Below are 27,545 nucleotides of genomic sequence, written 5' to 3' on the forward strand. Positions count from 1 at the left end.
GCTGTGTGTATACAATTCCAGAACATCTGGTCAATTCAGTGAAGCCCATCAGTCACATCACTTGTCTGGTCCTCAGTGCACCAAACAACTAGCTGACTGAAATGCTCATTGTTCAACCCAGCGCTTTGGCATCGTGTCAACAAAGCCCGATTTAAGGCTATGGAAGCTGTGGATCTGTGAACTTACAAAATCGAGCATCTGAAAATGGTTTTGAATCTTTGGATGTTTCCTGACTGATACGGTGAAAACGATTACTGTTTGTTAACTTCAGAGATCATATAGTGCCTTCCTGATCAACACAGTAGAAATTTTTTTGTGTGGTAAAAATAACAGCTGACTTCCAATTAATCATTGTCTATAGGTGGCTTCTGATCTCCATTTTGGACAGGTGACCAGGAGCTCACCTCTCTTTTTTCACCCTCACCGTCTAACTAGTCATCATTTAAAATCAATTGTCATTTTTTCTTTGTATAATGTAATACTCTGAAAATCTCTGTAGGCTCCATAGACTTCCCAAACAACCCTAAAATGGGTTTGTACTAGGAACTGTGGCAGTAGGTCAAGAGTTAAGGTTTAGGATGTGTAAACCTTTAACTCCGTTAGGATGTGACAGAGTGACATGCTCTGGATTCTAAAGTGATGGTAACAGAACATTCACAACTGGAACTCTTGAGAGGACCGGCTGCTAGTGTGGAAACATTCTGTCCGCTAATCACCAGACCCGTCCTGGGAATTTTTACTGAAGACTTCATCCTGGGAAGCCTGGTGATCGATCCCTTCATAAAAGGAGCCTCCGTTGTGCAGGAAAGTCCCCACTGCCCGCCCCTGCCGAGCGTGACCCACAGCGTCACTGAACACTTTGTTTATCTGCTCCTCCGAGGGCATCCACCAGTCGGGGTTGGAGGTACAGTGCATCCTAATGAATTCTGTAGGAATACACACAACAGTAAAAAAAAAGAGAGAAAAACAGCTGGTTTTTGCAGCGAATGATAGGAAGGCTGCTTAAACTTTAACAGAAGCTCTATAAGAAAAGCTTTATGGGACATCCGATGTAATGCCATGATGATGTCACTTATTAGACCCAACTTACGCCATACACATTTTCTACTCAGGTGCAAAAGTAAAAATTACATAAGTGAGAGTGATTCCCTTAAGGCACGATTGCTATGAAAGGTAAATTTGAGTTGCGAGGCATGGTATGCACCATGCTTGGTAAAAAAAAAGTTAAGAGTACATTTCAAAACCCTGTTGTTAACATGCTCACATTTTTAGAATGTTAACTATCTCCAGAAGCACAGCAAATATCATCAGATGGTGTTCTTTAACCAGCTACTGATTTGTAGATTAAGTGCAAAAAAAAAAAATTTCAATGAGTAAGAAATTGCCTAAGTTTTGGTTCAGGTTTTTACATTCTTAAAATGTTACTACAGGCTATACTTTATTTCTCTAATTGTGAGATCTATAAGTGTACTGACAAATAGTTTTTAGATGACTTTTCCTCTAAATATTTAATATCACCAGAAAGCAATTAGCATGCCTGGAAGAAAGAATATACAAAAAGTAGCTCAGACTCCAATGAAACAAACTTGGCCTCCCTTGGGTTGAGCTCACATTAACCCTTCCTCTATTTTCTCAGGGAGTCAGGGGACATGTATAGTTCCTACACAGCTCTTTTAATATGGACATCCGTAAACTGAAATGGAAAAAGTTCGACTGAAATGAGCATTCTGGGAAAAGTTCTAAGTCAAACTGTGCTTTTTTTCCACAGCTCACTGAAAGTTCAAGGTGACTGCCATTTACACACCATTTCTTCGCCAGCACTGCTCCCTCTACAAGACAACGGTTCTGGTTGTAGGACTGGATTTGTCTGAAATTTATTTGTGAAATCCCGACCCTATTTGCCCATGGAAGCTGATGCTTTTAAGTACCTGGACCCAAAAAAATCCCATGAACTGAACTGTGCCCATCTTAGCAGAGACACAGGGGCATCCCCTTCAACTCCATGCCTGAGGTGAGAGACTCGTTCACCTCGCCTAAGTCCCAGCCCTAGTGGCCCTCCTGGGGGACACAACTGTGTTTATTCAGCTCCTCGCCCTGCAAAACTGTCAGGAACCAGATGGTCTATGCTGGGCTACAGGCCTAGGAAACACCGAAGGATGCTTTTCAAACCTAGGTCGTGGTCATTATAATGCTGAGCAGAGAGAAAGGAGGTATTCTGGGACCACGAGTGCTCAAATATCTAGTCCTCTCCCTATTATTTTCCTTGCATTCACGTCTATTCATTATGTCCTCAAATCATCTCCAGCCAGGCTATCAACTCCAGAATCCAGGCATTCTGTTTTCTCTTCCTCTGTCTTCCTCAGGTTCCCTACCTCATGGGTTCAGGAAGTATTCAAAAACTGTTTAAGTAATTTCTCTCTCTACAGATTCCCCACTCTCATATGAACACAGAGAAATGAAAGACTCCAAGTATCCAGGAGAGGAAGTCAAGGCTAACTGCTGAGGATGCGGCAGCCCCGCCCCTCTAAGAACGTGCTGCTCTGTGACACCTCCCTCCCCCTCCCCCTCCTCAGTGCCCGCTGCTGCAACAGGATTTCCCCTAACGTTGTGCCAGACTACTACAGGCTAAAAGCAGAGCTCATTCTGTTACCCGGATAGGAAGCGTCCTCACATCACTGACCCCCCTTCCTTCCGGGGCCAAACCACCCTGGGGACAGGCCAGCCTAGAATCTGATTTCATTCCCCGAAGCACCCTGCTTTCCATCCCTCAAGTGTCCAACTGTCTGAGGCTTCCTTGGCCATTCTAATCTTGCTGACCACAAGGGTGTCCACCCTGGGAGTCAGCAAGCATAAACCTGCAGGAGGGGAATCCCATTTAGGTCACAGGAAGGCCCCAGGATTTCAGCCTTTGGGACAGACATAAATGCTCTAACCGACCGCCCCGACACAATCAGCAGTTCTTGCCTATGCATTCTCCACCCATGGGCGGGTGGAAGCCTGTGCATCCTGCCCAGCTCTCCCTGCTGGAGAGTGCACGTTCTGGTCAGGCAGCCTGGGCTGCATCTGTGTCACAGTGGGTCCCGCAGCACTGACACTAGTGCTTTGAGACGTATATTAATCCCTCGGTTTCACTGACTTGCTTGTTAAAATATAAATTGTTTAACAAGGATTTCTGGAAAGGGATACCTTAGTGGGGCCCCTTATCCTGATTCCCTTGTAAGCCTCAGGGCAACTTCCAGAGTACTCGCGGAGCGGGCTCTCAGGACAGCCCCCAAGCTCACCACTGCCTCTGCTGCCTCCGTCTGCTCTGATGATGCTGGGGAAAAAGGCAACTATGGCTAGTTTGCTAAGACAGCCCCTGGAAATTTCCATTACCCAGTCACTCTGAGTAAGTAGAATTTTCAGACTGGCCAACAGGGGGTGCTCCAGCATACCTGTGCTGAGTTAATGCTGGTGTTTTCATTCTAGGTGGTTTTCTCAAGTCTAGGCCACCAGCATCAATCACCTGGGGTGGTCATGAGGTGCAGTAATGCGTGCCTCCCGTCTTCACGCCAGACCCGCTGAATCAGAAGTTCAGGGTGGGTCTGGGGATCTCCGCTACTAACAAATACTACACAGGCACCTTAGGCACGCTGACAGTCACTGTGGGCAGGCCCAGAGGGGTGCAGGAGTGAGTGTCCCTTCTGATGACTAAGGCCTTATCAGTGATAAGGTTTTTCAGTGTGATTTCTTCACCAGGAAATATTTTGATCCCTGTCCAGAGTAAATCTTTATTGTCTTTCCAACCAATAAGATCACTCTTGAACTGTATAGGTTAACATTTGAGCTATTTGATATGGATTTTTCAGGTGTGAATGCGCTTTTGTTGGCACTATAATGTTTCCACTTGTCTGTGTTTATTTATTTGCACCCACTGAATCAACCGTATACACCTCCTTACCCTCTGCCTGGCCTATCCGTAGTGTGGATCAGCTGCAAAGTAATCAGCTGTTAATGCTGAGGAAATGGTATTATCTGAGTAGTATTTTTTAATACAGAAACTTTAAAAAAACCGAACAGAAGAAAATCTGAGTGGGCGAGAAATACTTTAGGCCTGAAGAAAATTGATTCTAAATAAATTGAAGGAGTTGGGCCAAGTATTCTTGAGAAGGTAGCTAGATTGGGGGAGGGCGTCATAGGCTGCAAATGAAATTGGGATAATTTTTGAGGTTCCTCGGCTTCCTTTCCTCTGTGCTTTCCCCAGTGCCCCAGCTTTGCTGGAGGTCGCCTTCCCGGGCAGCAAAGAAAATCTGAACTTAAAGCGTGAAACATGAAGTGCTATGCAGTGCTATGTGCCATTAAGTGCTAAAGCAAACGAAGAATTTTTAAAGGACTTCTTGATACCAAGGAGATGGGCCACATGAAGCCTATAACGTCTCAGCGGAAAGAAACCAAAATACAGTAAAGGCTGAACACTTGCACGGGGGAGCCACAGCCAATGCGGTGAAATGAGATCACAGATGGACACTGAGTGGAAGGATGCAGTACCTCGGAGGCATGTTACTTTAACTGGATCCAGAGGGCGTCTTTCAGGACCTGTCTCTCCTGACTGCACTGACCTTTTCCTTTTCCCAAGGCCGCATGAGTACTTAAGCTCATCGGTTGTGAAAACAAATCTGATGAGGTATCGAAGGAGCCGCCTCCCGTCTTTCTTTGAAGAATTTACAGCCTCGTCCCACTGTTTGCTCGTTATGTAGACAGGATAGTTGTTCAACAGCTGCTTGCTTCCCTGCAAAAGCGAAATATTTTCTCATTACCTACCTGGCCGGCCAGCCGGCCAGCAGCCCAGGCGATCTCCATTTCAAAGGCAAACATGCTTTTTAACCAAGTGGCTATACTGACAATGAACCAGGTACTGAAGAGCACAAGTAATTGCTCACACTCAGAACGGGGCACTTTTCAAATTACATTTGCATTTTCTATAACAAGAGCCAATGAGGTATAATGAACACCTTTGAAAGAGGAGCTATTTATAACTTGCATTTTAACAGGTAGGTTAAAATGTGTCAAGATCCAATGACAGGGAACACTATTTAAATATAACCTGTAACTTTCCTTTTCAATCTATTAAAATATGCAAAAATGACTTTGAAGAGTGTGATCAAACAGGTCTCTTCATCCTTTGGTTGGCGGTTAAGTACTTTTAGAAATGATGCTGGTGGGCTACTTCCATAAGGTATTTTTTTGTGTTTCATGCACCTAATATCTGATAGCCATTGTATTTCAGTGGAAACATTAAACAGTGAATTTTAAAGGGGGGGCATTGTGGAAACAAACAAAAATCACTAATAATAATGCAAAACAAGTTTTCTCAAATTATAGCTTCTGCAAATGCCACTATGTCAACTCAAAATTTTTCTTACTTTTCACCTTCATAATTTATGTCTGCTATAAAATTCCCAGGCTAAATAGTTGCACTGGGACTAATTACAGGAATTTCTGTAACGTTTATAAGCCATGTTTAAGTCAATTGCACCTACACGACCATTATTTTAGCTCTCGTTGTCCATAAAATTCTACAGTCCAGGACAAATTAATTAACCCATGATCTCAGCTTTAATGTACTTCTTCCCCAGTAATTAAGGTGTACAAAATAAAGAAGGGAAACTCACTCAGTTTTACAACTCTGCAAATTTACTACAGGTTATAAATTTGGCACTATTTGGAACTGATAGGTTTTAATTTTAAAAAGTGCTCTGTTCAGTTAAGCTCTGAGAAGGGCAAATGGTTTAGGAGCCAACAGGAAAGAAAGAGGCAGCAGGTATGGCTATGAAACTGTGACTGAATTATACCCATGGAAACTCATCACCGCAGCATTCATACTCCCTTGAAATAGCAGGAGTGTGACTTTGTGTCCTTTTTAAGGGAAGCAGCTGAGGGAGGTGGTTTGTGGTTTGAATTTAGAGTCAGCCTGGGTTTGAACTAAATCTCGGTTCTGGGTTTTATTTGTTGTTTCGTGAGCAAATTACTTTAACTCGTTGGACCAAAGTTTCCCCATCTATAACACGGGAAGAACTAAATTATCATGGGTTTAAAATACGAGTACTCGGGAGCATAAACCAACCCTTGGCTCTGTGTACTACGTATGATCAAAAGATGGGCAGGAGCCCAGAGGTTCCGAAGGGTCCTTCAGCCCAGGCTGCTGTTTCACGGCAGGAGGGGAGAGATGGAGGGAAGACTGGAGTGACGGGCAGTGCCGATGGAGAAGTGAGGATGAGAGATGTAAAAGCAAGGTGGTCAGGCAACCAATCCACTGAGCCAGGGTACGGGGGACTGAGGAGTGAAGATGATTCCCAGGTGCAACGGGGGTGTCCTCCACAAAGATAAGGAACAGAAGGTTATGGCTGGGGGGAGGAGGAGGCAGATAGCAAGGAAGAACAGTGCCTGACATATACTAGGTGCAAGGAACATCCATCGGGTGGGTGACTGATGCAGTAAATACTACTGCGGCTGGCACGGAGCAGACACTCAATACCGGTGGCTACAATGAAGAGTTCTTAACTTTCTTTTTTTTGCGGTATGCGGGCCTCCCACTGTTGTGGCCTCTCCCGTTGCAGAGCACAGGCTCCGGACGCGCAGCCTCAGCGGCCATGGCTCACAGGCCTAGTCGCTCTGCGGCATGTGGGATCTCCCAGGACCGGGGCACGAACCCGCATCCCCTGAATCGGCAGGCGGACTCTCAACCACTGCGCCACCAGGGAAGCCCCGCTGTATGTTTTAAAAACAGCTTTCCCTCGGGTGTGTGAGCTCATCTGGCAAGCCAGAATGCCCGTGGCTGTTTGGCCAAGAAGGTTAAATCCTCTCCCAAAGTCTCACAAGTCAAAAGGCACAGCTGGGAACCCTGTCCCCAAATTCAGAGTTGCCCCTAAAACAAGAGCTGAGGCTATTTCAAGATGGGAGGTGCTTGAGATGAGAGAGCTGGCAATCCAGGGAAGGTGCCCTCTCCAAGCTTGAAAGCATCCACTCCTGCAGAAGAGCTCAACAGCCCTTCCAAAATGTAGAAATACCATTTGGAGGCCATTTTCAAGAAATAAAGAAAGGAAAGGAGGCAGAGAGGAAGGAAGGGAGGAAGGAAGAAGGAGAAAGAGAGAAAGTCATTTATAGCCCCAAACAACTCAGACTGCTCTGTGCTGTGGATGAGGTTACCCATGCTGTTTCAGCACAGCTAACAGAAATCAAATATGATTAAATAATACTACTGAGAAGATGCTCATTTGCCTGAAATGACAGTAAAAATAATACAGTAATAACGATAATGATGGGTAATAAAGTTTTAAATAGTCCTATCTGGAGGAAATGTAGATATTTCCCTTATTTTTATATTTTTATAGAATTCTCTTCATATTAGCCACCAAAAGGGTAATGGTGACCTATACCAACTCTGACCTATTGTCAAGTCACTCTGAACAAACCAATTTGAACAGCACTTATTTAATGTCTTCATAGAGTCATATCCAGATGGAAGACGGAGGTGTATATTAACTTTTAAGTAAGTTCTGATTTAGTCTCATGAACAATGTGCTCTCTGAGCACAGAAGAGTGTGGCAATCAGGAAGAGCTTCTGGAAGAAGTGGGCTTTTCAGATGTGCTTTTTGTATAATAGAAATGTCAAGTTAAAAAATGTGGACCCGGGACTTCCCTGGTGGCGCAGTGGGTAGGACTCCAAGCTCCCAATGCAGGCGGCCTGGGTGTGATCCCTGGTCAGGGAACTAGATCCCACATGCATGCTGCAGCTAAGAAGCCCAAAAGCTACAACTAAGGAGCCCACCTGCTGCAGCTAAGACCCGGCACAACCAAATAAAATAAATAAATTTAAAAAAAAAAAAAAGGAAAGAAAATGATTGGAAAGACTTTGGGTTTAAAAGAGGGGTCGGTTAAAAAAAAAAATGTGGACCCTATTTTTAGGGAGCAAAGGATTTTAAGCATGTGACATTTACTTTGGATCTGTATTTTAGAAAAATAACTTTCCAGTGTGGAGCACGGAGAAGAAAGAATCTACTGCGACAGCCCAGGTGACATGTGACTGAGAATGAACTAGAGACAAGAGACTGTTCAACGTGACCGTCAGGAATGAGGAAGAGGAAGAGTCTGTGATGCCTCGAAAGGTTCTGCCCAGGGTTGGTGCTGCTTTTATTGAAGAGGAAACAGGAGTAACGATGGGTATTCAGAGGAGGCATGGTGAGTTCCACTGGTCAGGCAGCAGGACACAATGGTCTGGAGTCGAGTCCTGGGGATTGGGGTCTAGATCTAAATTTGGGACTCGTAAATCCACGCATGGTTGATGTTCAGAGAGAGCGTAACTGAGCAGAGAAAGGTAGTGGAGAGATGAAAGGTCAAAGTCCAGAGAACGGTGGTTGGAAAACTCCTTAAAGCTTAATAAGAAACGGTCGGGGAACCACAAGAGTCCTGACACAAAGGCCCAGAGAAAGGGAGCAGCTGGAGGAGGGGTGAGGCCCTGCGGATGACGAGGGCTGGAAAATGGGCCCCTGGACTGGACAACTGGGAGAGTAGCAGGCTGGGGGGGCTCTCGCAGACCATGCGCTGCGTCGTGGAGGTGGAGCCGGATTACGGAGGCAGGGGAGGGCAAAGGAGAACTGAGAGTGGAGCAATGAATATACACTAGTCTTTCAAGTGTTTAATCACGGAGAAGAATGAGGTCCCCATTCAGCAAATGCCTTCGATGACACGCACTGGGGATGCCAATGGGGACGAGACCTGGGCCCAGCCTTCAAGGAGCGGGATGTGTCGTGGTGTAGGATGAAGGTGCCGATAGGATGCTTCGGGTGATGGAAGGAGAAAGAAAAGATAATCACTGAGGGATGGAGGGAGAATCAAAGGAGGGCTGATTTTCAGGGTGGGAAGACTTGGAACACACACTGGCTCTGCCTGAGGGAACGACAGGTGGGTTCTCTGTGCCAGAAGAATGGGGGGAGACTTGCCCGCAGGATTTAAACTATTTCTTTTTCTCCCCCTCAGAGTACAGAGTTGAATCTTCACGATGCATAACCTTCCTCCACAGGATATATACTCACCCATAAACCTCAGAGTCAAACATGTATTTTGCTAGCCAATCTGTTCTGGTATATATATACATGGCTAAACTACCAGGATGCTTCATCTTAAGGAAATTCCACATGGAATGAGACCTACCTCGGCCGGCTGGTCGGCTGGCTGTGGGATCACAAGCTGGTTGTAGTGCTGAAGCAACGTCTTCAGGTAGTCTAAAACCGTCTGGCAGGGCACTGGGTAGAAGAGATTGCAACAATTGCACATTAGCTATTTTGTGCTGGGAAAATAAAAAGCTTTAAGGTTTAAAAAGATTTTTGATGCAAACTTCTAAAAAAAAGACTCATTTTCTAAAGGAAATAGAATCTTCTCTCATTTGACATCTGTAGTTATTTCAGTTTGTAAATATAGAACAGATGCTATGGTTCGGGGAGAATTTTTAGGCTCAGCACAGCTCACTGAAAACTTTTAAGTCAAACCTACTCTAAGATGAATTTGGGTTAATAATAATGATATCACACTGAACAACTCACCGAAGAGACACGTCTTCTTTTACTCAAGTTGTAACATTAGCACCCGACGGTACTTTTTAAAATTAAAGTACTGAAAACTAATGTTTCACTGGTTTTGGATCAATGATATAATGTTCATTTGTAGTGCCATTCGTTCCTAGTTCTTCAGTAAAGCAGTAAGCCATGCACTTTAGGCCTGCTTCCTGACACAGACACATGTAGTTTTTCTGGTAAGTGTCTCACTCCTCCCCTCTCCAGAAACTCACCCGATCTGGTCCAATTCAGATTCGGTTATTATGTATTTCATTAACTGTTGCACTATATTTTGTGAGGCACAGTCTTACAGAATCACTGAATAATCACAATAAAACGGAACAGATGTTAACCCAACATAGAGTCTGACATTTTTTTTGTACCATTGCATAAATAATTCTTATATTTTAAGATTTGTATTAGAGCCCTTTCCAGAGTATTAACTGATTGCTTTTAAAGGTCTTGGTAACTTAGTAAATAACCTAACGGATACGAATTATTGCCATCATCTGTCTTGGCTGTGTGTTTTCTTAAGATGTTTTTGTCACATTGAAGAAAATAATAAATATTTAACCTAAACCCTAATTTTAAAGTATCACCACTGAGCCTTCTTCACTTCATTTTTCTCAGCACTTTTTTGAGAGCAAACTGAAATTATCTTTGTCTCCTGCTAACAGCTCTGGGTTTTTCAGGTGACATCATATTGCAACATAAATCAAAAACTACATCACCATCTTTTTGAAGAATTTGAATGATAAGAAGTAGAAGTAGGTTAGGAAATTTTTCTTCTTGCCAAAAAATATTTTCTTAAATAACATCCTTATAGACTTGTGTCTTACAGACCTGTGTCATAGGTCACTCTTGTATAGTCATTTGAATATATTCTTCAAATTAAAGAAGCAGTTTCAGGACAACCGCAAGATTGTGCCTTCAACAAAAAGAAGGCACGTGTGTATCAGTTTGAAGTAGGACTTTTATTAAACCAAAGTTTAATAAAACCTGTCAAGTACCTCTAATTTCATCATCCTATTAAAAGACTAACCCACTTTAGAGCCCACCCTGATGTAACTAAACCCTTTGTTTTATTTATAATTCTGCCAGACCTTGCCCAAGTTCCTTTGAAGGGGCGCACTTACTGGCCAACAGTTCTATGTTCTGACAGACACTTTCACCCTGGGTATGGCTGAGTAGAGACTCTGAGTCACTGAGAGCTAGAAAATCCACTTTCTAAACCACACCATTTCTGCTAGGGTATGCAGTGTTCACCAAAAAGTTTGAGCAAGTTAACTGAATGACAAACAAGAATTTCCCACATTACTAGAGTTCCACAAACAAACAGTCTAACCCACTTTGCTCTCAGTGAGTGAGAATGTATCTTCTGGCAATGGGCACGGATTACAGGAAAAAAGCAGAAGCCTTGAGAAGCTAACGGAGACAGGAAACAAGTTTGCTGTTGAGTTCTGGCTTTTCATTAGCTGTGTGGCCTTTGGGACTCCATTTAACTTCTGTCGTGAGTCCCTTCTACACATTGCTGAAAAGAAGGACCTCGGTAGCAGCAATGCAACTGTGTATACGTCACTGCTTTTCCAAGTGACATGTGAGAGGTATTACTCTGACTTTAGTTTGGAAGTTTTAGTAAAATTTGTAAATACTCACTAAGATTTGAACGAAACTTCTTCTGATACTTTATCCATACTTTACGTTTGTTTAGGGAAGAAGTGTTTAAGTGAAGCACAAAAACGCTTACAAAACTCAATATTCAGTGTGACCTCAACCATGTTAAAAATAATTATGTGCGCAGAGAAGAGACTGGAAAGAAATAAACCAAAGTGTTAATAATTTAAAATGATTATATTTTGGTAACAGAATTAGGGCAGTTATTATTACCTTTATCCTTTATCATCCTTGTAAAAACCAGTTTAAAAAAATTTCTACAGTGGGCATGGATTGTAACTACTTAGAAGTTGTTTGAAGAATGTCTACATGACTGTTATCTCCCCTTCCTTTGCTATATATGACCTTCAGTATTGCCTGTGTAGCCCTGGAAGGGCTTGGAGGACGACTCTCCCATCTCTACACCCCCAGTATTTAGGCAGCAGTGCTAAGCCCTGAGCGAGGCCGGCTGATGCACATGCGCTGGAAGAAAGTGGAATTTCATGTGACTTTACTGGCTGTAAGGCTCTCCTGAAGGCAAGTGGGTCCTGTGGGTGGTATCTGGGCACAAGGCCGAAGGCCAGGAAGACTTAGCTACTGAATTGACTCTGCACAGTTGGCGGCTGTACTGTCTGGGAGACTCTTAAGTAAGGGCCTTCCAAGGAGAACTGCTCTGATTCTGTTTTTGCCTATATTAAGGGTGCTTGGGTCTCGAGCACCTAATTTTCCTGGCAGATCATTGCATTAACATCTTGATCAGTTTCTCTTCTTGTTCCTCAAGTACTATTTAATCTACTTTGCTATATAATTTTTTTTTTTTAAGAAGATGTTGGGGGTAGGAGTTTATTAATTTATTTTTGCTGTGTTGGGTCTTCGTTTCTGTGCGAGGGCTTTCTCTAGTTGTGGCAAGCGGGGGCCACTCTTCATCGCGGTGCGCAGGCCTCTCACTATCGCGGCGTCTCTTGTTGCGGGGCACAGGCTCCAGACGCGCAGGCTCAGTAGTTGTGGCTCACGGGCCTAGTTGCTCTGCAGCATGTGGGATCTTCCCAGACCAGGGCTCGAACCCGTGTCCCCTGCATTAGTAGGCAGATTCTCAACCACTGTGCCACCAGGGAAGCCCTATAATTGTTTTTTAAAGACTCAAAACATTTACCTCCAAGTATACCACATACAATTTTATAGGGAGATTGAAATTGTTTACTGTCCTCTGACGACCATGCCATCTGTGTGCTTATTTCAAGTGTCCTATTCATATCGTCTCCGTAAAGTATAAGTCCCGCAACTGTAAATGTCTAGAAATAAACAATGAGCTTTAAGTGTTACTCAGCCTACAGACGCATGGTAATTCTCTTGATTATCACAATGTCCTGTCTCTGTTTAATTTAATTGACGTGCGTAGCTGCTACAACAGAACGTGCCTGACACTGGGCTGGGAATCGGGGTTATGAGGATGACTGTGACTTAATCTCTATCCTCAAGGACCTTACACAGCCTGCCTCTCCTCGTATCAAGACCCCAGAAGAGACAGACACACAGAAAGTAAAAACTGGCCCTGATACAGACTTCAACAGAAGCAAGCATGATGTACGACAGCAAGTGGTTAATTCTGCCGGGAAACTGGGGGAGGGGCTTGTTATGGACGGGTGTCGCCTGACCTGGGTACTGATGGCTGAGGAGGACTTTCTTGAGTGGGGAAAAGGAGGATATGTTGGAAGGACAGCAGGAGTTAAGGGAAGACCAGAAGCAAGGGCACAGCGGCTCAGGAATCACAAATTGTCCAGAGGGGTTGGAACACTCGGTGTATGGTGGGAACTGAGGGGCGAGTCTCCAAAAATGAACAGGAAGACTCAGGCAGTGAAGGATGTCACGTGCCACACTGAGGGGGCTGGAATTTACTCCATGGGCCAATAGAGGCTTTTCAGCAGTGGGTGACGTGGGCCTTTTCAGTTGGCAGAGCCTGGCGTCTGGGGGAGTTGAGTGACTATCCCAAGAGTCCATATGGTGAAACAGGCCTGGATGAAAGCAATGGGGAGAGGGGGGAAGACCCCATACCGGTGGGTATGTACGAGGTGGAATCCAGAGGAGAGGAGGCTGACATCAAGGAGGGAGAGAGATGGTTATGGATGGAACTGCGGCTCCCAACCTGGGTAACTAACTGAATGCTGACCTTTTTACAAGGTAAGACTACCATCAACAATCTGAGAAAACCACTTAAGATTTCTGTATGATCAGGCACAGGACCACGTCCCTGTTTCTTTTTTTTTTTTTTTGCGGTACGCGGGCCTCTCACTGTTGTGGCCCCTCCTGTTGCAGAGCACAGACTCCAGACACGCAGGCTCAGTGGCCATGGCTCACGGGCCCAGCCGCTCCGTGGCATGTGGGATCTTCCCGGACCGGGGCACGAACCCGTGTCCCCTGCATCGGCAGGCGGACTCTCAACCACTGCGCCACCAGGGAAGCCCCCTGCCTCTCTGTTTCTTAAGGTTGCTCTTTGTTGAGTGCTTCCTGGAACACCTAGGAGGCACTCGGTTGCTACTTAATGAACTTAATACTTCCAGCATTCCAGTATTATTAACCTCACCTTACAGAAAGGGGAAACCAAGGCTCAGAATGGTTAAGTAAGTTGCCTAAAACCACAGATAGCAAGTGGCAGGAGCAGAAATCCAAACCCAGGTTTGACTCCAGAGCCATTTTCTTCAGCCCACGCTGTTCTGTGTCCCTCAGTCTCACAGCTACCGCCAATAGTCGTGCTGACTTCTACCAAATCCTGAGTAAAAGAACTCAGTCCTTTATTGCTCTCTGTTCCTGTCACTCGCTCTAGTTTTTTACTCAGAACATTCATTCTCCTTAGAACGCGCACGTTAAGCATGATCAATGTGTTTCTCGGGACCAGAAGTCGACCTGAGCCTTCTCCCACAGGCACTTCTGGGCACGTGGGCTGGAGGGTGGCACGAGCACGGGAGAGCACTGGCACTGCGACACCACTTACTCCAAGGGCTTTTTGTTCTTACAAAACTAGTTATCCAAAAACAGACACCGATTTATCTTTTTAAAATCTTCGTACGTAGAATATCCTTACCTAGGACCAGCACTTTGTACGTAATCCAAGGTTAATTCTCTAGTTTGTAGCCTCCTGAGTTAGTACAGTTGATCCTCATTATTTGCAGGTTCTGGACCTGCAAATCTGTCTACTCGCTAAAATGTATTTGTAACGGTCAAATCTGTATTTGGGGTGCTCTTGCGGTCACTGCGGACTTTGGCTGGTCACTGAGAAATCTGAATTTCTGGAATCACACACCCCCAGCTGAGGTTGAACAAGGTAACACTTGGCTTGCTCGTTTCAGCCCTCATACGATAACAAGGGTTCTTTTCATGTTCTGTTTAGTGCCATGGTTTTTGCATTTTTGTGCCTTTTCTGCTTGGTGATTTCGCTGTTTAAAAGGAGCCCCGAACGGAGAGTTGAAGTGGTGTCTAAGTGTTCCTGAGCGCAAGGCTGTGATGTGCTTCAAGGGGAAAATGCGTGTTAGATAAGCTTTGTTCAGGCTTGAGTCACAGCGTTGCTGGCTGTGAATTCAGTGTTAACCAACTAACACTATATATTAAATAAGGGCTCGTTAAACAAAAACATACTTAAAACGACGTTTTGTGATTGGCTGACGAAAATGTTGCAACCAGAGGCTCTGGGGAACCGAGGTCTGTATTTCCCCTCAGAGTAATGCCTTGCTGATTCAGTGCTCACAGCTCACAGAATAGAACGACTGTGAATAATAAGAATCGACTACATTTTGAGGGTGGAAGAGGGTAATAAACTAGCTCTGGAGTCAAGAGGCTTCGATTCTAATCTGAGGTCTGCCACAGACTTTACCTGTCCAGGTTGCAACCTCTTTGTCTGTAAAATGGGAATATTAATTTTTGTTTGGAGTTATGAAGATAAATTGAGATGATCATAAATGTACTTTTTAGAAAGTAGAAAGTTCTTTACTAATATCAACAATAAGTGTATCTTCTCTATATTTGGCATTTAGAAAACTTCATTTTTTTTTTTTTTTTTTTTTGCGATACGCGGGCCTCTCACTGTTGTGGCCTCTCCCGTTGCGGAGCACAGGCTCCGGATGCGCAGGCTCAGCGGCCATGGCTCACGGGCCTAGCCGCTCTGTGGCATGTGGGATCTTCCCGGATCGGGGCACGAACCCGTGTCCCCTGCATCAGCAGGCGGACTCTCAACCACTGTGCCACCAGGGAAGCCCAAGGTATTTTTAATATGTCATAATTATTTTACTTTGGAAGTTATTATTTTTTAAATTTTATTGAAGTATAGTTGATTTACAATGTTGTCTTAGTTTCAGGTGTACAGCACAGTGATTCAGTTTATATATATATATATATATATATATATATATACACACACATATATATTCTTTTTCAGATTCTTTTCCCTTATAGCTTATTACAAAATATTGAGTACAGTTCCCTGTGCTATACAGTAGGTCCTCGCTGATTATCTATTTTGTATATAGTAGTGTGGAAGTGATTTTTTTTTTTTTGTGGTACACAGGCCTCTCACTGTTGTGGTCTCTGCCGTTGCGGAGCACAGGCTCCGGACGCGCAGGCTTAGCGGCCATGGGCTCACGGGCCCAGCCGCTCCGCGGCATGTGGGATCTTCCCGGACCGGGGCACGAACCCGTGTCCCCTGCATCGGCAGGCGGACTCTCAACCACTGCGCCACCAGGGAAGCCCTATCATTCTTCTTTTAATAACCTCTCAGCTCTTTGTATTCCTGATCCAAATGTCTTCCTTTTGTGACTTTTTCTTCTTTTAACCTATTTTCACTTTCTTTTAAAAAATTTAAACTTTTAAACAGACTTTCTATTTTCTAGTGTGATAATCTAATGCAAAAGAAAATGTGCTAATGCTATTTCCTGGGATAAAATATGTAATTGCCTATATCTGCAGATAACTCTGGAAAGTAAGTTAGACAGCACTTTCTAGAAGCCCCTTGTTTGCCTGTAGTTGATAATAAGACTTTGTTGAATGTTTCACAAATAATACAATAAACAAAGGCCCTCTCGGGTGGTGCCAGAAAGAATACCTCTCCCCGGTCCCTCCTTTCGCTGTCACCTTCCTTTCCCCCTTTTACAGCTACCCAAGTGAAAGCATTTTTTCCTGTAGACTAATAGGCTCATTTCTTTTGAACTCTCAGTTCAAGAACTGCTCCCAGATATAAATGCTTTATTTAAGGGGGGAAAAAAAAAGAAAGAAACTGGAATCTCAGAGTTGCTCAACAGCCTGACTCTGGAGAGAGAGGGAAGCGCCTGAGGAACACTGCCCCCGAACTGACCCACTGCAGGTGCTCCCATCATCTTGCTCACCTTATTTCCTCCGCTAACTGCTGCGCGCTCCTCTCCCCTTTGTACTCATCCACCCTGCTCGGCTGTAAGAAGAGTGATCGTACAACATACGGGCAGATTCTACAGGAAGAAAGCCCCAGGTCCTTCCATGGAAATGTACGGCCTCTAGGATAACAGAGGCCTACTGGGATCATTGGGAAGCACGGATACTGCTTAGGGAAAATCGATCCCAAATCTCACAGGAAAGTTACGGCTTGCAAAATATTCTTGTTACGTACAAAACCAGAGTATTATTGCTGTACTTTTCTTCATATGGATAAACGTAACAGATTCCCCCTCGGCCCTGCCCACACCAAAGGCACAGCTCGTAGAATGCCAGAGTGGATTCCTGCGTGATCACCCACAGGCTGGTTTGCTGTTTAGCCAAAGATGGAGGTTGGGAGGTGAGGAGGGCAAGAGGGCAGTTATGTCTCTCTTTGATTCAAGTCTTTCATCTCGAGGGGCACTTTCAACCTGACGCCCAATACTAAGGTATCCCTAGGTAATGAATCCAGGAGTTAAGTAATCACAAATGGCTAATCTTTCCTGCATTTCACACTATTTTTTTTCTATTCATAATTGACAAACTGAGTTTCCTCTATATCGCTGAATTTCAGTATGGATTATTTAAAGCAATCATGGCTCTCCACATAGAATTGGTTCAAGTTCATGGAGGGGACTCTTTACAGTAACAGTGGTGGAATGTTTACAGTAACAGTGCTGATCATTAGCCTAATTTCAACAACTGTCATTCAATGTCTGACCATCAAGAGGACTCAAGAAATTGCAGCATTCTCGTCTTTCTGGGAAGCAGAGAAGGACAATGATTAGTGGCAGGCCAGCAATGAGTTATCTCTGAAACAGACATTTCATCTGTACGGATTTAGGTAACAAGAGGTAGAGTGAACCCCAAATTTGCTTGGTAAGTTTACCAAGGACAGACGGCTCACCAAATATTTACGGTTAGGAATTAGGCAATAACGCTCTGGACATTTGTGTCACCTGTCCTTGCACTCTGAAACTCTTCCCCACAGCTCTGAATGGCTGATGCAAGGATCTGCAGTTGGCTGATCTCCAGGACACTATCTTCTCCCCTAATGAAACAGGAGTGGGGAGTAAGAAGCAACATACCCTCTTGGCGGTAAAACCAATAGTTCACATAATTTATGAAACTGTGCAAGTTGTAAAATCCCAGTGTGTCCGCTGCACCCATATCTCTGACTTGGAGAAACCAGTAGCGCTCTGGTTCCACCGCATTCTTCTGGGTCCTGCCAGTCTCTCTGCTGCAGTCAGATCCGGCCTGGCAGGGACAACGCCAAGACTCTGCACCTAACCCCAGGGCTCAAATGTAACAACAGAGAATGGATTTCCTTCACCTCTTGCTTCTCTCCCACAAGTGCACTCAATCTAATTCCGAAACGTTCTGAGCCAAACCTCAGCTCTATTTGGGCAATTCTCTTAAATGAAAGGACAGAAGGAAAATAAATTTCTGATTTGGCAATTCTAATAAGCAAATGGGTAACTTTCTTCAACACTTCCTTCTTTTTACCTCAGCTGCCAAACTGGGTGGTGCAAAGACACCGAGTTAGGAAAAGAATGTGATTTCTATTTCTATTTATGGATCAGCCTTAAAAATTTTAAATATGTTATGTATGCTTTATTTTGAACATATTAGTATGCAAGTATATGTATGTAAATAACCAATGAATGTGTACATTGGTAGATACACGCTCAAAAATTTTTATCAATGGGCTGCATGATTAAAAAGGTCTTAATGTCTTTTATAAGCCACAGACATGCAGGAATGACCTCAAAGATATAGGCAAAATCAGGAGCTTTCCAAATAGGGAAAAAAAATGGCTTTGCAACCCAGAGAAGATCTTGCCATAAAGATGACTTTACTACTCTGCAGACCTAGTGTCTCTGCGAGGCGGTACAATGCCTCGCGTTCAGCCAGGAGCACAACCAGTTTGCGACCAGCTTAATCACTGGTCTGTCGTTGACATATTCCTTTTAGTTTACAGTTGCATATTAACTTTAAGGGGGAGTTTGCACGCTAAAAAGAGACCATGCCTATTGAAACTTAACAAGAAAGGGGAGAAGTTAGTGGACTAGAAGAGACCATTTGTTCTCTGAGCCCTGCCTCTGTAGTTACCATTTCATTTTAATTTCTCTCATGGACTAATAAAACACATATATCAAAGTCTTTAAAAATACAAAAGCCATTTTAAAGGAACAGGGTCACTTTTTGAAGAAAATTCAAGCTCACAGAACCTGGCCTATTTCAATCTCATTGCACTACATCTGGGAATCACTTTTGTATCAGTGGAGACATCTTTTAATTGGACCATAGTTTTCAGGCCTACACCCCAGAACACTGTGGCTTAAACACAGGACAAGGCTAGTGGCTCATCTTGAAATTTCCATTTGGCACTGGTAGGCTAAAACTGTGCATGCCGGTTTTTCTAGCTCTTCTACATCGCCGGCCCAAACAACAACAAAAAGTCACACATACAAGCACACGTGCATACATACATGCAGATGGGACACTGGAAAGGAATGAGTTGCAGGTGGCTTGCAAGGAACAGGGCAGGGTACCTGGGATGCTCTCTAACTTTCTTCTGAGCTCTTCATTTTCTTGTTGCAGTGACACCACCTCCTGCTCCAGCTCTTGGCACCGAGGACAGTAGCCCTCCTCTTCCTCCTCCTCTTCTTCCTCAGGCAGCGTAGAAGAGGATGGGTGACCGTGGGATTCGGATGTCGCTGGGGAGGTCCAGCCACCTAGTGTGTGCACGGGGGACGTTGCTAGAGGATCCACGTCTGCCAGGTGGCCATACTCACTGACCGAGGAGGTGTTTGCAGTCGGAAAGCTCCCGGAGAGCAGGTAATTTTGTAGGGAGTCAGTGAAAACCCTCAAGAAGGCAGAAGTCTGTTGTTTCCTTTGCATATATTGCATCTCTATGTCTACACTGTCTGAGGTCTGACTGTGGACCCCTTTGCCAACAGGGCACTGCTCCTGTCTTTCAGTGTAACTTGAGCCTTCCTGCTTTACGCAAGAAATCAGGGATTGAGAATGGCTGGAGTCCAGAAGCTTTCCTCCACAATTTAAGAGGCTAAGGACTCGGCTGCATTGTTGAGCAAAGGCGTCCAAGATCATACGACTCTCTGAAATACAAGAGAAGACACGTCAGAGACTGCCAGCCAAGACAAGGGACAAGTAAGGTCCTCGATCTAGAGTTTAACATTAAAAAATGTCAAAAACATGGACTTCTCCTCCCTGCTACACACACAGGTGACCTGGTGCATCCACTTCTAATAGGATGCATAGCTTCCGGCTGCTCTGTGACTGGTGGGGTGCCTGATGAGCCACCCCTAACTTGAGTCTGGGAAATGGCTGGACTGCGAGACGGGGGCACCGGATAGAGACTCCCTCTCCGTGGTTATTAACCGGCCTGCACAGGTCTGAACTCACACCTTTGGCTTCATTAATATCCTTACTCTAATGAATCGAGCCAGCCCTGCAGACTCAACTCCTCATTGACAGGAGGGCTTACAGCAATCATTACGTCTATTTCTGGAGTGCCCTCATGCCCTTGCTATTAATCAGCTGATACAATCCCTGCTGAGAGTACGTTGCTCCCAGATGCAAAATGGAGAAGAACGATGAGTCTTTCTGAAGAGCTCACTAAACGTCTAAGGTAAAATAAAGAGTGGGCCTACAAGGCAAATAGTGAGGAGCCCCGAAGCAAGCCTGTGTCATCCAACATCTGTGCTCACCATTCTTTTACTTTATCTGCTAACTTAGATTTCTTGTCAAGGCCAGCGTTTAGCTTGATCTATAGCAGCATCATCTGAAAAGCAATAGTGCCTCTTCTCAGGGCTTCTCCCACCAAATCTCTTAAATGGTATGTGCTGAGGGTGCCAGTTAGTTTCCACAAGTGTATTCTAAAGCATATTAACTGTCAATCAGTGGAAAGCAAAAAGCGAACAGAAAACAATCAGCTCACTTCAAAAAGAAAGAAAGAAAAACCCAATGTCCTGAAAATGTGATTTAATGTTGTCAGTCTAAGGGGCTTGAAAATTCACCCTAAATGTAACCGTCACAAGAACACTGTCTTCTTTCTGGACCACCACCCAGAACGCACTATTCATATCAATAAATACCCACAGAGAGACAGATAACTTTTTTAGGGCTTATATAGAGCTATCAGGGTACCTCTCATTTCCTCTCCCACCCTACGCGGAATAATGGTAACAAACAAAATATTGTAGGTTCTAAATGCCGATATCCGTTGTTTATGATAGAAATGTAACGAGTCACTTGCTGTCTCTGGAAATGTTGACTAGCTGTATTTTTTTCTGAGGGGAAAAAAATAACCTTGAAAAGTGAAAAGTGGTGAGATGCTTGAGGGCTTCTATGGGGACAACAAACTAAATAGCTGTGATTAAGAAATTGATTTCTCTAGAAAACCCAGGATGATGACCAGCAAACCAACCTTCAGAAACCTCCAGGTGGTACTTCAGCCTCTACTTTGTTTTTTCTTACTATTCTTCCTGAAGTAACTAAGATATCAGGGGAAGGGGGTACAAGTCTCCTATTTCACTTATTTAATAAGAATATACATAAAGCCCAGAGCATACAGCAAGCACCTCTCATATCTCCCAAATCTATAAAATGCTCCCGTTCCTAAATCTCTCAGGAAAAATGACAAGTCAGAACACAGAGGCCAGTTCTTTTCAGTTCAGGAGAGATTTATAGACTGTATATTCCGTGTGTGGACTGGGGTTTGAGGGCCAGCACAGAATCTCTAGAAATATTTACTGAATACATGTGGGGACTCTTATAAATAAATAGAGTATCTTAGTTTGCAGCATTTGTACCCTTACCCTGAATCCCACAAATATTAGGCACAGGCCTATTTTTTACACGATTATTTTGAGTACTAAAGAAAGAACTAGATGCCAGGTATAGTTTTAGGCTAGAGCTGATAGATGGGCTGGGAACTTGGCTGAAGTAGCGGCCAAGATAAAGTCGGCTTGCTGCCTTGGAGAAAAAGGGATGTGGATACGGGAAGGATATTTCGCACACCGAACACTGGAAGTGATGATGACTCTGCCCCCAGCCAGGTGGAAAGGAATAACTGAGCTCATGATTTGAACCAAAACTTAATGGAGAAAGACTTCAAAGAGTTGGGTGTTATATCTTACAATGACCAAAACCGAATAAACAAGAAAGTAAACAGTTGAACCATACAAGTGGGGAGGTTTAAGATGCTGCATTCTCATTTCTTTACTCCTGGCTTTTTGTTCTTTTATTAGTAAAATCAAAGGACAATATTGATTGGCGATTCTCAATTCTAACACACCAGCAGTTTTCATTCATTTAATCCTATAATCCCATTCTAGATCTAAAGTTGTATTTACTGTTTGCATTTTAATCAGAATAGTCCCAAGTGATTTACAGCCTATACACCTATAACATAACCTTGATGAAAGGAACAAAATAGGAAAGGAAAGGCTAAAACAGAATTGCCTAGAAAGAACTGCTCGAATGTATCTGTCCAATGTCCTAAGGAGCTCAGTTGTTTTAATCATGTTGATAAAACACGTTAGGGTATAGATTTTAAGGGAAAAAAAAAATCTGATGTAGAGACAAGCATGATTTGTTTTCTTAACTGAAGGATAAACTCGTAATATGCTGAGAAAAAAATCATTATGTAATATACTACATTATGAAGATAATGTATTAAAGTGCACTCAGAATATCAGAGAATAGTTACAATCATAAAACGGTTCTTGCCTGCAGTTTTTTCAAATGCTTCATTCTGAATTTGTTCTCAGAACGAATATATGTAAAAATGCCAACTGTAGCCCTAAAGCTGTATTCTCTTCTTTTCACTACCTTATAGTTGAATAGTATTTTATGTCAATACATTGAAGAGTATGATGAAAAATATTACTATTATACTTGGTGGGAAATGGCAAATCTTTACACTTAACACACATTGCAGCCAGCAGTGCTTCAGCTTTCCATAAAGAATATAATTAGAACACAAGTACTGTACGATGCCCATTATTGCTAAGAAATGGAGAAAAGTTCTGTTTTCATATGAACACGATTGAATGGCCACTGATCCACGATTCTTAACTGAGCAAAGTGTGAACGTGTATTTTGAAATTTTTAAACTCTTTTCCCCCACTAGGCACAGAATGTTCCAGTCAAGTGATGGCAAGGAAGTACAAAGTCAACAGTTTATAGAGAGGCTTTAAAACAACCTAGTTTATCCCTAACTTCTTTAAAATTAAACACCGTAAAATGTTAATAAATCACAATCACAAAGCACTCTAAAATGACCACATCTCTCTCATTTATTTTGCTTTATTGTGCAATCTGTCGGGATCTAATATCATGTTGCAAATTGTGCCCAGTCTGATTCCAGAATCCGAACCCGTGTTATTTTTGTAATTAAAAACTTCATTTCTAGAATTTCTTCAGAATTTAAGTGGTTTAATCCATCCTAAATCTGATAAGTGAAGAAGAGGGATGGGAATTCAGCAATGAAACACGGGCTCCCTACTTTAACATCCTTCTTTGTAAGTAAAGCCTTGAATGGAATTTGCCCATCACAGCAGATCCCCAAGAGTATTCTGTTTCTATGAAGGAGATCACAGTAGTCAAGATTAGTGGTAATCTTTTGATTTTAGCCCACAAAGGGTGAAATATATTAATACTAAAAATGCAGAGGCAGAAAAAACATTTTTGTGACCTATACGACCCTGTATCCATATATTACATCTATCAAAGGATTTGCAACTAGTTCAAAATAGATAATTTCCTTAAAACATTAATATAACTTCTTTTTATGAGAGGACTTCGTGGCATAGAAAATAGAAGTTAGAAAATGAAAGCATCTTTGGAAGCATCACCCCTGTCTTAAATCAATGAACTACTGTATGTCTTTCAAAAAGAATGCCATCCAATTTTTTTTTCCCTAATGGCAAATATCAACACAGCAAAACAGGATGCAATTTTTCTAAATAAATAAATCAATGATGTGTCAAAAATTAACAGATGAGTTAATATACTCAGTGCTATCAAAACCAGATGGTGCTTCCTAATATCCATCCTGCTCAGTCAATCCCTGAATATTTTCTGGACCATCGGTATATAAAATAGGATGCTGCTATTCGTGATGGCAAACAAAAGCAATCATGCCTGCCAAGCACATACTATAACAGGCAGCATTTCAGCTCTGCTAGACAGAAAGTAATTAGAATGCTTTTAATGTCCAAAAGAATGATGCTGATAGGCTGCCGCAGATGTGTAGATTTATGAATATTTATATGGTGGTTTATAGCTGACACTTTTATCAGTTGAAGAAGATAAAATATCTGCCTGCCTCAAAAGCTTGACAGTCAGGTTAATAAAATCTCATTAAAGAGAATGACCTATGCAATTATATAGGATTTATTGTAATTCATTTTTGATTGTACTCTGCTTAAAGATGCAATTTCCCATTTCCTGATGCCAAATTTAGGCTGCATATCAAGATCTACGTGGGTTTTAACTCTAAGCCTCCCACAGAGGAAAAATAGGCTTTTAGAACCATGGCATATTACCGCTTTTAAGGAAAATTATACTCTTCAGGAGATTTTACAAGAATGTTGAAAAATCTATTTTAATCATGTATTTCTCCTCTCAATGGTTTATGGCCCTTAATGGCAAATGAGGTTCACTTCAACCCTTTCATCTTTTCACTGCATTTTCTCTGGACACTCAGTTATCTCTCTTCCATCCTTGACTCATTTCATCTCATCGACATTTTGACTATTTTCAGTTTACGAGGTAGCCTGAGACCCTGCAGTACCACTGTTGTGAGGGTGCCACAAGCAAATCACCACCCCTACCCCTACCCCACCCAGTGTGCTAGGATGGCTGTCTGTACACACATGCTTATTGGTTCAAAGTGGAACCACTAGTTCCTCAAAGAGCCAATCAGCTCTTCAGGTGACTGTCCCTCTGATGGCCACTCACATCACTGTGCCTGTTAAGAGATGGCTTTGTCCCCCAATGATTAATAGTATGACCACAATTCATGATGTCTAGTACTATGGTCTTTTTTTTTTTTTTTGCCCCTGACCATTTTCCTCACTGCATGGCAGAAAACTACCATTCAATTCCCATCTTTCCAACAAGTACATGGCATCCTGTCTTGGGGCTATCTAGCCTACCTCTCTATGACCTCTCTTAAAAAAAAAAAAAAAAAAAGGCAGCAGCAGCACTGAAAATAAAAGGAAATAAGAAACACAGGGAGTTGGAGGGACATCAAAAAGCCCCTTTCCACTCCTTTAGATTCAGTGATATGATTTCCACCTGCGGACAGAGACAAACTAAACAGGACGTTAGAAGAAACACTGAAAAAGAAGACATTCAGAACAAGGTAAGAAGGAAACAACAACAGCAAAAACTCCTTATGGATAAAGAGTGGGGCAACTGCCAGAGTAGAAGGCACCATGGAAAGGATAGCAAGTGACTGGCGCAGAAAAAAGAAATATAGGAAAAATAGCAGGGAAAGGCAAGGTTAAAACTATGGATGAAAATGGAAATGAGAAGGGGTAGATTTATACTGTATGAAAAAAAGAAGAAGACAGAAAGAAAGACAGTCCGCAAAGACTGAAAGGAGAAAGCAGGATGAGATTAAAGACTGAACTGGGCAGATAAAGAGGGGGGAAAACCCCAATGAACATGGTGGCACTGAGGCTGTGCAAAGGAGTAAGCAAAATATAGAATGTGGAAAAAAGGACCCAAACTTCTGAACAATGCAAAGATAAAGGAAGATAAAGCAGAGCCGGGAAATAAACAAGGAGTGAACAAGAAGTAGTATATAAGAAAACCAGACCCCAAGCCCAGAGAGCACACAAACCTCACTAAGAAGGGGGGAAAACAGAAGAAAAATGAGGAAAGTGAAAGTAGGCTAGCCTCACAGTGAACATAGAAGCACAGCGGAATTAAAATACAGGGGAAAAAACCACACCTCACAAACAATAAGGACATCCACATAAAACCTCGCCAACATCTCCCAGCCAGTGAGGGATGTGACAGAGCAAGTCTTCACTATAACCTGTAATTAGGTTTTCATTCTCAAAACCAATCCTTCCTGTGTCAAAATACTGACAAACAACAGAACATGAGCTTAGGCATCTATAACGCATTTCAAGACAATGCTCCTATTTTCATTAGGAAAAAAGGAAGCCGTGGATTCACTGATATGCAGGATTTGGGGGGCTCCAAAGTGCCATAAAAGGCCTGAGCAGGAACTTTTCGTTCTGAGCGGCGGGATACACGGGGCCGCGAGTCCAAGGGGAGCAGAGAGCACACGGGCGCAGGCCGCAGGCTGTGACCTCTCCACCAGCCCGTCGCCCTCCCCGCCGCTGGGCTGGAGAGCCGGCTTTTCTCAGGAGTCGCGTACCCTGGGGTGGATGCTCCCCGAAAGGCAGTCATTTCTAAGGGGCCTGGGACCCCGCGGTGCAGCAGCGCTCACCCTGCGGGGCCCAGAGCGCCCGGGGTTCCCGGGGCTGGGGGGGAGGGGCGGGAGGTCTCCGTCCCTTAAGTCGCGGCCGCCGGGGCGAGCGCCAGTTCCAACCGCGCGGCTGCTGCAGAGGAGCCTCGCGTCCTGCACACACCGGCGGGGACTCTGGGGTGGCCGGGTAAAGGGGGCCAGGGAGAGGCAGAGACAGCGCGCGCTCGCCAGGAAAAAGCAGGAAAGCAGCCCTAGGGCCAGCCGCGTGACCGCGACAGAGTGAGCGAGAAAAAGAGAACCAGAGGGCAAATGAGAAGGGAAAAAGAGAAGGAAGAACAAATGGAGGAGAGAGGCAGATAAAGGGAAGAAGCAGAAGGAGAAAGTGAAGCAGCGGAGGGGAAAGGGAGGGCGTCCCCGAGAACCGCCAGAGTAGCGCCCGCTTCTCCCCGCGCCGCCGCCGCTGTCACCCCACGGTGTCCCGCCTCCACTCCCCGCCTGCGCGCCGCCCCCGCCCCGCCGATCGCCCCTGCCCGGGCGCCGAGCGGGACGCTAGCGGCGGAGCCACCTGTTAAGAGGCGCGCGCGCCATCGGAAGCCCCGGACGCGGCGGCGGTGAACCTCCAGAAGTTGCTGCCGGCGCGTAGAGGCCTTGGGGGTGCGCTCGGACGCCCCGACGCTCCCTCAGCCGGCTCTGGGAGCCTCCCGCTCTCCCCTCCCACCCCCCACCCACCCCGCTGGGCAAGGCGCGCGGGAGGCTGTCCTCGGTCCCCGCTTTCTCTTTCCCGGGTCCTACCCCTCCCCCAACCCGTGGCGGGACGGAAAGTTGCTCCCGAGAGTTGGTACCTGCGCTGAGCTCCAGGCTGGCGCCGTTGCCGCCCGCGCTGCTGCTGCCCGCGGCGGCTGCCGCCGGGCCCGAGCCGTACCTGACGACGGCGGCGAAAGATGAGGACGACGACGCGGCGGGGGCCGCGGGCGGCGGCGCTGGGGTCCTCAGGTGGCCCTGGGACGTGGCGGGCGTGCAGGACGGAGACGACGACGAGGCGGCGGCGGCGGCCCGGCCGGGCCCGGGTGGGTAAGAGCTCTGCGCCTGGAACTGCTGCGGTGGCGGCGGCGGCTCGCTGCTGCTGATGGAGACCGCGGCTTGCGGCGCGAAGGCCGGCGGGGGCGGCCGCACGTGCGGCAGCTCCACCAGGGTGGGTCGCTCGTACCGCTTGGCCAGCGTCGGTCTCTTGCTGGGGAATGTCTTGAGGACGCTGTAGGGGCTGCGCTGCTTGTAGATTTTGGGGACGCTGGGCCCCTCTTCCGCCGGCTGCATCTCCTCCTCCATTCTGCGCCTCTGGGCAGGTCCCGGGTCGCACGCCCCCTCCGCGCCCGGCGCCTGGCTCCGAGGGTGCC

General features: G+C 44.7%; 1 protein-coding gene across 1 annotated transcript; it reads right to left on the reverse strand.

The window, feature by feature from the left end:
- Window positions 1-430: 430 nt before the first annotated feature.
- BEND4 (BEN domain containing 4) lies at window positions 431-27,545 on the reverse strand. Its single transcript, XM_082838553.1, has 5 exons — window positions 26,994-27,545; window positions 19,229-19,795; window positions 9,190-9,281; window positions 4,528-4,768; window positions 431-926 (listed from the first exon to the last, which is right to left on the reverse strand). The coding sequence occupies exons 1-5, from the start codon at window positions 27,475-27,477 to the stop codon at window positions 709-711; spliced, it is 1,602 nt and encodes a 533-aa protein (XP_082694679.1). The 5' UTR covers window positions 27,478-27,545; the 3' UTR covers window positions 431-708.

This window comes from Leucopleurus acutus (assembly GCF_964270905.1).
Source record: "Leucopleurus acutus genome assembly, chromosome: 4".
NCBI lineage: Eukaryota > Metazoa > Chordata > Mammalia > Artiodactyla > Delphinidae > Leucopleurus > Leucopleurus acutus.

Bases quoted from the DNA above. Each gene is read 5' to 3' on its own strand.
- BEND4 (XM_082838553.1), bottom strand. From the start codon at position 27,477: ATGGAGGAGGAGATGCAGCCGGCGGAAGAGGGGCCCAGCGTCCCCAAA. The intron at 19,796-26,993 runs GTACCAACTCTC...CTTGTATTTCAG, and splicing joins CAGCCTGGAGCTCAGCGCAG to AGAGTCGTATGATCTTGGAC. The intron at 9,282-19,228 runs GTACCCTGCCCT...TCTTCTACCCAG, and splicing joins AAAGTTAGAGAGCATCCCAG to TGCCCTGCCAGACGGTTTTA.